The sequence below is a fragment of the Myxine glutinosa genome, chromosome 4 (genome assembly GCF_964187855.1).
Source record: "Myxine glutinosa chromosome 4, kmMyxGlut1.1, whole genome shotgun sequence".
In the NCBI taxonomy this organism is placed as follows: domain Eukaryota; kingdom Metazoa; phylum Chordata; class Myxini; order Myxiniformes; family Myxinidae; genus Myxine; species Myxine glutinosa.
Window position 1 is genome coordinate 215,744,449 of NC_136264.1, and position 12,135 is coordinate 215,756,583.

Below are 12,135 nucleotides of genomic sequence, written 5' to 3' on the forward strand. Positions count from 1 at the left end.
AAACACATCTCATTGTAACCACACATCGATTTAAACACATCTCATTGTAACCACACATCGATTTAAACACATCTCATTGTAACCACACATCGATTTAAACACATCTCATTGTAACCACACATCGATTTAAACACATCTCATTGTAACCGCACATCGATTTAAACACATCTCATTGTAACGACACATCGATTTAAACACATCTCATTGTAACCACACATCGATTTAAACACATCTCATTGTAACCACTCATCGATTTAAACACATCTCATTGTAACCACACATCGATTTAAACACATCTCATTGTAACCACACATCGATTTAAACACATCTCATTGTAACCGCACATCGATTTAAACACATCTCATTGTAACGACACATCGATTTAAACACATCTCATTGTAACCACACATCGATTTAAACACATCTCATTGTAACCACACATCGATTTAAACACATCTCATTGTAACCACACATCGATTTAAACACATCTCATTGTAACCACACATCGATTTAAACACATCTCATTGTAACCGCACATCGATTTAAACACATCTCATTGTAACGACACATCGATTTAAACACATCTCATTGTAACCACACATCGATTTAAACACATCTCATTGTAACCACTCATCGATTTAAACACATCTCATTGTAACCACACATCGATTTAAACACATCTCATTGTAACCACACATCGATTTAAACACATCTCATTGTAACCGCACATCGATTTAAACACATCTCATTGTAAGAACACATCGATTTAAACACATCTCATTGCAACCACACATGATTCGATATATGACAATAATCCACACGGAAGTCAACATCTCACTGTAACCGCACAAGAGTCGACATCACATTGTAACCGCGCAAGAGTCGACATCACATTGTAAACGCACAAGAGTCGACCTCACATTGTAACCGCACAAGAGTCGACATCACATTGTAACCGCACAAGAGTCGACATCACATTGTAACCGCACAAGAGTCGACATCACATTGTAACCGCACAAGAGTCGACATCACATTGTAACCGCACAAGAGTCGACATCACATTGTAACCGCACAAGAGTCGACATCACATTGTAACCGCACAAGAGTCGACATCACATTGTAACCGCACAAGAGTCGACATCACATTGTAACTGCACAAGAGTCGACATCACATTGTAACCGCACAAGAGTCGACATCACATTGTAACCGCACAAGAGTCGACATCACATTGTAACCGCACAAGAGTCGACATCACATTGTAACCGCACAAGAGTCGACATCACATTGTAACCGCACAAGAGTCGACATCACATTGTAACCGCACAAGAGTCGACATCACATTGTAACCGAACAAGAGTCGACATCACATTGTAACCGCACAAGAGTCGACATCACATTGTAACCGAACAAGAGTCGACATCACATTGTAACCGCACAAGAGTCGACATCACATTGTAACCGCAAAAGAGTCGACATCACATTGTAACCGAACAAGAGTCGACATCACATTGTAACCGCACAAGAGTCGACATCACATTGTAACCGCACAAGAGTCGACATCACATTGTAACCGCACAAGAGTCGACATCACATTGTAACCGCACAAGTGTCGACATCACATTGCAACCGCACAAGAGTCGACATCACATTGTAACCGCACAAGAGTCGACATCACATTGTAACCGCAAAAAAGTCGACATCACATTGTAACCGCACAAGAGTCGACATCACATTGTAACCGCACAAGAGTCGACATCACATTCTAACCTCACAAGAGTCGACATCACATTGTAACCGCAAAAAAGTCGACATCACATTGTAACCGCACAAGAGTCGACATCACATTGTAACCGCACAAGAGTCGACATCACATTGTAACCGCACAAGAGTCGACATCACATTGTAACTGCACAAGAGTCGACATCACATTGTAACCGCACAAGAGTCGACATCACATTGTAACCGCACAAGAGTCGACATCACATTGTAACCGCACAAGAGTCGACATCACATTGTAATCGCACAAGAGTCGACATCACATTGTAACCGCACAAGAGTCGACATCACATTGTAACCGCACAAGAGTCGACATCACATTGTAACCGCACAAGAGTCGACATCACATTGTAACCTCACAAGAGTCGACATCACATTGTAACCGAACAAGAGTCGACATCACATTGTAACCGAACAAGAGTCGACATCACATTGTAACCGCACAAGAGTCGACATCACATTGTAACCGCACAAGAGTCGACATCACATTGTAACCGCACAAGAGTCGACATCACATTGTAACCGCACAAGAGTCGACATCTCACTGTAACCACACACAGGTCGACAGCTCAATGTATCCACACTAGAGTCGACATCTCACTGTAACTGCACAAGAGTCGACATCTTACTGTAACCACACGCAAGTCGACATTACATTGTAACCGAACAAGAGTCGACATCACATTGTAACCACACAAGAGTCGACATCACATTGTAACCGCACAAGAGTCGACATCACATTGTAACCGCACAAGAGTCGACATCACATTGTAACCGCACAAGAGTCGACATCACATTGTAACCGCAAAAAAGTCGACATCACATTGTAACCGCAAAAGAGTCGACATCACATTGTAACCGAACAAGAGTCGACATCACATTGTTACCGCAAAAGAGTCGACATCACATTGTAACCGCAAAAGAGTCGACATCACATTGTAACCGCACAAGAGTCGACATCTCACTGTAACCACACTAGAGTCGACATCTCACTGTAACTGCACAAGAGTCGACATCTTACTGTAACCACACGCAAGTCGACATTGATCTCACTGTAACCACACTAGAGTCGACATCTCACTGTAACCACACTAGAGTCGACATCTCACTGCAACCACACTAGAGTCGACATCTCACAGTAACCACACGAGAGTCGACATCTCACTGTAACCACACCAGAGTCGACATCTCACTGTAACCGCACAAGAGTCGACATCTTACTGTAACCACACGCAAGTCGATATCTCACTGTAACCACACGCAAGTCGACATCTCACTGTAACCACACGCAAGTCGACATCTCACTGTAACCACACTAGAGTCGACATCTCACTGTAACCACACGAGAGTCGACATCTCACTGTAACCGCACAAGAGTCGACATCTCACTGTAACCACACTAGAGTCGACATCTCACTGCAACCACACTAGAGTCGACATCTCACAGTAACCACACGAGAGTCGACATCTCACTGTAACCACACCAGAGTCGACATCTCACTGTAACCGCACAAGAGTCGACATCTTACTGTAACCACACGCAAGTCGATATCTCACTGTAACCACACGCAAGTCGACATCTCACTGTAACCACACTAGAGTCGACATCTCACTGTAACCACACGAGAGTCGACATCTCACTGTAACCGCACAAGAGTCGACATCTCACTGTAACCACATGCAATTCGACATGTCACTGTAACCACACGAGAGTCGACATCTCACTGCAACCACACGTGAGTCGACATCTCACTGCATGTGTAACCACATGCAAGTCGACATCTCACTGTAACCGCATAAGAGTTGATATCTCACTGTAACCACACACAAGTCGACATCTCAATGTAACCACACGCAAGTCGACATCTCACTGTAACCACACGCAAGTCGACATCTCACTGTAACCACACGAGAGTCGACATCTCACTGTAACCACACGCAAGTCGACATCTCACTGTAACCACACGAGAGTCGACATCTCACTGTAACCACACGCAAGTCGACATCTCACTGTAACTCACGAGGGTCGCCATCACACTGTAACCGCACAAGAATCGACATCTCACTGTAACCACATGCAGGTCGACATCTCACTGTAACCACATGCAAGTCGACATCTCCCTGTAACCACACAAGAGTTGACATCCCATTGTAACCGCAAAAGAGTCGACATCTCACTGTAACCGCAAAAGAGTCGACATCTCACTGTAACCGCACAAGAGTCGACATCTCATTGTAACTGCACAAGATTCAACATCTCACTGTAACCGCACAAGAGTCGACATCTCACTGTAACCGCACAAGAGTCGACATCTGATTGTAACCGCACAAGAGTCGACATCTCATTGTAACCGCACAACAGTCGACATCTCATTGTAACCGCACAACAGTCGACATCTCACTGTAACCGCACAAGAGTCGACATCTCATTGTAACCGCAAAAGAGTCGACATTTCATTGTAACCGCACAAGAGTCGACATCTCATTGTGACCACATGAGACTCGACATCTCACTGTAATCACACGAGAGTCGACATCTCACTGTAACCACGCGAGAGTCAACATCTAACTGTAACCGCACGAGAGTCAACATCTCACTGTAACCACACGAGAGTCAACATCTCACTGTAACCGCACGAGAGTCGACATCTCACTGTAACCACATGAGAGTCGACATCACACTGTAACCGCACGAGAGTCGACATCTCACTGTAACCACATGGGAGTCAACATCTCACTGTAACCGCACGAGAGTCAACATCTCACTGTAACCACACGAGAGTCAACATCTCACTGTAACCGCACGAGAGTCGACATCTCACTGTAACCACATGAGAGTCGACATCTCACTGTAACCACACGTGAGTCGACCTCTCACTGTAACCCCACGTGAGTCGACATCACGCTGTAACCGCACGAGAGTCGACATCTCACTGTAACCACATGAGAGTCGACATCTCACTGTAACCTCACGTGAGTCGACATCTCACTGTAACCACACGTGAGTCGACATCACACTGTAACCACACGTGAGTCGACATCTCACTGTAACCAAACAAGAGTCGACATCTCACTGTAGCCACATGAGAGTCGACATCTCACTGTAACCACACGAGAGTAGACATCTCGCTGTAACCACACGAGAGTCGACATCACACTGTAACCACACGTGAGTCGACATCTCACTGTAACCACACAAGAGTCGACATCTCACTGTAGCCACATGAGAGTCGACATCTCACTGTAACCACACAAGAGTCGACATCTCGCTGCAACCACATGAGAGTCAACATCTTACTGTAACCAAACGAGAGTCGACATCTCACTGTAACCACGCAAGAGTCGACATCTCGCTGTAACCACATGAGAGTCAACATCTTACTGTAACCAAACGAGAGTCGACATCTCACTGTAACCACACGAGAGTAGACATCTCGCTGTAACCACACGAGAGTCGACATCACACTGTAACCACACAAGAGTCGACATCTCACTGTAGCCACATGAGAGTCGACATCTCACTGTAACCACACAAGAGTCGACATCTCGCTGTAACCACATGAGAGTCAACATCTTACTGTAACCAAACGAGAGTCGACATCTCACTGTAACCACACAAGAGTCGACATCTCGCTGTAACCACATGAGAGTCAACATCTTACTGTAACCAAACGAGAGTCGACATCTCACTGTAACCACACGAGAGTAGACATCTCGCTGTAACCACACGAGAGTCGACATCACACTGTAACCACACGTGAGTCGACATCTCACTGTAACCACACAAGAGTCGACATCTCACTGTAGCCACATGAGAGTCGACATCTCACTGTAACCACACAAGAGTCGACATCACACTGTAACCACACGTGAGTCGACATCTCACTGTAACCACACAAGAGTCGACATCTCGCTGTAACCACATGAGAGTCAACATCTTACTGTAACCAAACGAGAGTCGACATCTCACTGTAACCACACGTGAGTCGACATCTCACTGTAGCCACACAAGAGTCGACATCTCGCTGTAACCACATGAGAGTCAACATCTCGCTGTAACCACATGAGAGTCGACATCTCACTGTAACCACACGTGAGTCGACATCTCACTGTAGCCACACAAGAGTCGACATCTCGCTGTAACCACATGAGAGTCGACATCTCACTGTAACCACACGTGAGTCGACATCTCACTGTAACCACACAAGAGTCGACATCTCACTGTAGCCACACAAGAGTCGACATCTCGCTGTAACCACATGAGAGTCAACATCTCGCTGTAACCACATGAGAGTCGACATCTCACTGTAACCACACGTGAGTCGACATCTCACTGTAGCCACACAAGAGTCGACATCTCGCTGTAACCACATGAGAGTCAACATCTCGCTGTAACCACATGAGAGTCGACATCTCACTGTAACCACACGTGAGTCGACATCTCACTGTAACCACACGAGAGTCGACTTCTCACTGTAACCACACATGAGTGATCATGTGCTTGTTAAAGTGGGCATTTCTTTGGCCATTCTCAGAGAGCCGCCTCAGCGCCAACGAGTCTGGCATTTCACTCAGACCAACTGGGACGGTCTTCAAGCAGCCATCAATCATCTGGATTGGTCTCCCATCTCCACTGCCTCTGACATCAATTCTTCCTGGGAATTCTTCCAGAGCAAACTGATCTCTCTCAAGCACAGATTTATCCCATCTCGTCTTCAGTTGTCTTACCCTTCCTCCCGTCCATGGTACACCGAATCTTGTGGTGAGGCAGTTGCCCTGAAACAACTTGCCTTTGCCTCTTGGAAGGCTAATCCAACTGAAGGCAATCTCAGTTCCTTCCACCAAGCTCGGAACAAGTGTGTGTCTACCCTCAGGAGTGCCAGGAAGCACTATCTCTCCTCACTCAAGAATGAACTCTCAAACCTGTCTCCCTCCCTCCAAATCCTGGTGGTGTCTGGTAACATCTGTTTCTGGTGTTTGTTCCTACTCCATCTCCTCCCTTCCCTCAAATGGCTACACAGGTGCACAATGCACATGAGTAGAGGTGTACACCATGTCCACATGAATACATATACACCATGTGCACATGAGTAGAGGTATAACCCATGTACACATGAATACATATACATCGTGTATACATAAATACATGTACATTATATACATGAGTAGAGGTATACACCATGTACACATGAATACATATACACCGTGTGCACATGAGTAGAGGTATAACCCATGTACACATGAATACATATACATCGTGTAGTCATAAATACATGTACATTATACACATGAGTAGGTATACACCATGTACACATGAATACATATACAGCATGTATACATAAATACATATACATTATACACATGAGTAGGAAAATACCATGTGCACATGAATACATATACAGCGTGTATCCATAAATACATATACACAGTACAAATGAGTAGGTATACAGCATGTACACATGAATACATATACACATTACACATGAGTAGGTATACACTATGTACACATGAATACATATACACTGTGTACACATGAATACATATACACAGTACACATGAGTAGGTTTACACCATGTACACATGAATACATATATATATTACACATGAGTAGGTATACACCATGTACACATGAATACATATACACAGTACACATGAGTAGGTATACACCCTGTACACATGAATACATATACACTGTGTACACATGAATACATATACACAGTACACATGAGTAGGTATTCACCATGTACACATGAATACATATACACTGTGTACACATGAATACATATACACAGTACACATGAGTAGGTATACAACCTGTACACAGGAATACATATACACCATGTACACATGAATACATATATGCAGTACACATCGGTAGGTATCGACCGTGTAAACTCGGACATGTATGATCTGAGTGCGTGGAACGCCTCTCTGCCCTCATTCGGACGCACAGAGTTGTCCGAAGCGCTGAATGGTCACGACTTTATAGGTGGTCGGTGCGGATTTCCGGAGTGCAGGCTCATATCACGATATTGCTAAATTTGATCACAAGCGATCCGATCATGACAATTTCGGGGATAAAAAGGCCGGTGCTCTTTTGTCGCATGCACTGCGGCTCCGCATTTCACGCCTGAGTGCGGGCGATTTGTCCTCAAATTGAGCGTAAAACGCGGTTAGAGGCCGAACGCGCGACCGCGAGTCCAAGCAACCGCAGACACCTGGGTGTTTATTGTCGCGCGCGTCGATAAGCTCGTACGCACGACGCACCGTCCACGTACGTTCTCGAGACGCGTACGTCCACGGAGCCGCGGTATGGTATATGGCGCTGGGCGTTTCCCTGCGGTTCGAGGCAGCGCCGCGTGTGCTCCGCGGGCTCCGCGACCGTAATTAATGATGCATGCATCGGGCGATAGGGAGGCAGGACGCGAGCGGACGTCCCCGGGGTCAGCCCAATAGACTGATGACTTATTCTGATGTAAAGCGATTAGCAAAAGCGGCCACCACCCTCGCTTTGTTTCATTGCTTTTGTGCCACGGACGCCGGGCTGGGGAGAGACCCGAGGGGCTGGCGGCTCGGCCCGGGGCCTGGATAAGACTCCGGCCGTCCGACCGCGCCTCCTCACTCCTCCTCCGCGTCCGGACGCAAACGCATCGGACGCGATCGCTCCTCGGTCGCGGCCCGCCCGAGCTCGCCCATGTATAAAATGGAGTTCTCCTACCTGAACACGTCCACGTACGAGTCGTGCATGAGCGGCGTCGACGCGTCCGGCTTGACGTACGCCGACTACGGATCATGCGGGCAGTACGCGCCCATCCGCGCCTCCTTCGGCTCGGCCGCCGCCTCGGTGTGCCCGTCTTTGGCTCCCAGCAGCTGCAGCCTCGCCGGACTCCGGGACTCCCAGAGCAACCCGTACTCCGCAGGTGACGACGCTCGGCCGGCTCCGGGTGCTTGTGCGTTCGCGGTGCCTCGTGTACAGAAGATCTCACGTAACCGGGTTAAAATATTGTATCTGAAACCGAAACGCAATTACTCGCGAATGCCAGCTGACTAATGTAATTTATTTCTCCAACCTTGGCACCTAAAGGGAGCAATTGAATCATTAGCTTTGGAGCGCCATGTAAACATACTTATTGGGCTTTGATGATAACCCGACCGGTGTGTATACGGGGTAACTATTCCAAGGAATTCCTCAATTAAATTGAACACAACAATAACTTCATCCTGTAACTTCATTTAGCGCGTTCATACACATCTCGTTGCACGCACATGAGACTGTGCCCCGATTTGCGCTATTATTGCGCATTTCATTCAAGGATGACACGCGCTGTCCCCGAACTTCACGGGCAACGACTCTCGCTGTCTCCGAACTTCAGGGGCAACGACTCGCGCTGTCCCCGAACTTCATGGGCAACGACTCGCGCTGCCCCCGAACTTCATGGGCAACGACTCGCGCTGCCCCCGAACTTCATGGGCAACGACTCGCGCTGTCTTCGAACTTCAGGGGCAACGACTCGCGCTGTCTTCGAACTTCAGGGGCAACGACTCGCGCTGTCCCCGAACGTCATGGGCAACGACTCGCGCTGTCTCCGAACTTCATGGGCAACGACTCGCGCTGTCTCCGAACGTCATGGGCAACGACTCGCGCTGCCCCCAAACGTCACGGGCAACGGCTCGCACTGCCCCCGAACGTCACGGGTAACGACTCGCGCTGTCTCCGAACGTCATGGGCAACGACTCGCGCTGTCTCCGAACTTCAGGGGCAACGACTCGCGCTGTCTCCGAACTTCATGGGCAACGACTCGCGCTGTCTCCGAACTTCAGGGGCAACGACTCGCGCTGTCTCCGAACTTCATGGGCAACGACTCGCGCTGTCTCCGAACTTCATGGGCAACGACTCGCGCTGTCTCCGAACTTCATGGGCAACGACTCGCGCTGTCTCCGAACTTCAGGGGCAACGACTCGCGCTGTCTCCGAACTTCATGGGCAACGACTCGCGCTGTCTCCGAACGTCATGGGCAACGACTCGCGCTGCCCCCAAACGTCACGGGCAACGGCTCGCACTGCCCCCGAACGTCACGGGTAACGACTCGCGCTGTCCCCGAACGTCATGGGCAACGACTCGCGCTGTCTCCGAACTTCAGGGGCAACGACTCGCGCTGTCTCCGAACTTCATGGGCAACGACTCGCGCTGTCTCCGAACGTCATGGGCAACGACTCGCGCTGCCCCCAAACGTCACGGGCAACGGCTCGCACTGCCCCCGAACGTCACGGGTAACGACTCGCGCTGCCCCCGAACGTCACGGTCAACGACTCGCGCTGCCCCCGAACGTCACGGGTAACGACTCGCGCTGCCCCCGAACGTCACGGTCAACGACTCGCGCTGCCCCCGAACGTCACGGGCAACGACTCGCGCTGTCCCTGAACTCCAGGGGCAACGACTCGCGCTGCCCCCGAACGTCACGGGCAACGACTCGCGCTGTCCCTGAACTCCAGGGGCAACGACTCGCGCCGTCTCCGAACTTCACGGGCGACTGCACAAAGTGACCTTTTGTTAAACAATGTTCGTTGCGCTTGTACAATTTTGGTCCAAAAGTCGAGCAGCATCGCCGGAGCCCAAAGGAAAAGCCGCGTCCGTATATATTGTAACTTATTGTAACTACCACTGTCCCTGACCCCACATGCCCTAATGCTTTTCCTCGTTTTCACCTCGCGCTCCACCCCCCCCCCCCTGCCCTCCTCAGTTCCGTACAAGTTGTTCTCCGAGTGTGGCTCCCTGTCTGAGAAGCGGAAACAGCGCCGCATCCGCACCACGTTCAGCAGCGCGCAGCTCAAGGAGCTTGAGCGTGTGTTCGCCGAGACGCACTACCCGGACATCTACACACGTGAGGAACTGGCGCTGCGAATCGACCTCACGGAGGCCCGAGTGCAGGTACAAGGCTCCTATATATTGATCTTGGAGAATACATTGTGTACATGGTGCGTGTCAAGGCTATATTCATAACTACATCCATTTAACGACACCGATACGTAGAGGATACTCGTACACATACATACATACATATATATATATGTATATGTATATTGTATTAGATATGCAAATATGTAAAGCACATACAGAGAGGTCCAACGTTCAGGAGCAAATATGATTTGGACGGTTGCACTACAATAATTATTTTTTACTTTGTATATTACTTTAAATATGTATATTTAATAAAATTAATTACACCTCATTTCTTTCCAGATAAGTGTTGGCAGCAAAATTAACAAAAGATGAGAGTGTGGAGCTTGTTTTGACGAGTCGAAGGACAGGCTCTTCAAATCGATCAATTGCTGCTGAATTCCATGAAGGACACTCAGAGAGAGCGACAATCACTCAGGGAGATGTTGGAGAAATTATTAAGCGATTCAAAGTCAGACAGGAGGTGTTTAAAACCGTCGCTGTGCATTATGTACAAGTCTAAATATCATGTGTACGTAGAATCAAAAAGTACTTGCAAGTTAATGGCCAACAATTCCAACATTGACCATAATTTACTCTATTAATGGTAATCAATTGTTAAAATAAATTATTTCCCATCAGAAAGCATTTCTTTAGTCCTTATATATTTTTTTGGGATAAAATACTAGCAGTGGCTACCTGAGAAGGGAGGAAGGGGGAGGAGGATACCGAGCGGTGTCCAGGTGGTAAGCGGGTACACAACGCTGCCCGGTTGGGTGAGATTTTCCCGGCGGTGGTTTCGGGACATGTTGGACATTAAAAAGCTATGTAGTTATTGGTCTCATTCATGGTGGTTACCTTTTGCCTGCGGGGTGGCGGCAGCACCACCTGACCCCAAATCCCAATATACACTTTAAGTGGCCTCAAAATGTATGTCAGGGCCAATGTGCAGTAGCTTACAACCTTGCACAGATTCAGAAGTACCTACACCCGAAATTTGGGGCCACAGTTCGGCAGTGAAAGATTAACGTACAATGCACAAACTAACACACAAATGAACATACAAACACACAAACGCACACGCAAACACAAACACACAAACGCACACGCAGCCACAAACACACAAACGCACACGCAAACACAAACACACAAACACACACGCAGCCACAAACACACAAACGCACACACAAACACAAACACACAAACGCACACGCAGACACAAACACACAGACGCACACATAAACACACAAACGCACACACAAACACACAAATGCACACACACACACACACACACACACAAAAATGCACACGCAGCTATAAACACAAAAACGCACACATAAACACACAAACGCACACACAAACACACAAACAAATGCACACACACACACACAAATGCACACACACACACACAAACGCACAC

At 47.9% G+C, this 12,135-nt stretch overlaps 2 protein-coding genes across 2 annotated transcripts in view; both read left to right on the plus strand.

The window, feature by feature from the left end:
* MMAA (metabolism of cobalamin associated A) overlaps positions 1-12,135 on the plus strand; it is a 773,535-nt gene that overhangs the window by 648,718 nt on the left and 112,682 nt on the right. The gene's annotated exons all lie outside the window — the stretch shown is intronic.
* PHOX2B (paired like homeobox 2B) overlaps positions 7,911-12,135 on the plus strand; it is a 7,003-nt gene continuing 2,778 nt past the window's right edge. The window contains exons 1-2 of the mRNA XM_068114951.2: positions 7,911-8,697; positions 10,519-10,706. Of these exons, the coding sequence (XP_067971052.1) occupies positions 8,472-8,697; positions 10,519-10,706 (414 nt within the window). The 5' untranslated portion in view covers positions 7,911-8,471. The remainder of the gene's footprint in view (positions 8,698-10,518; positions 10,707-12,135) is intronic.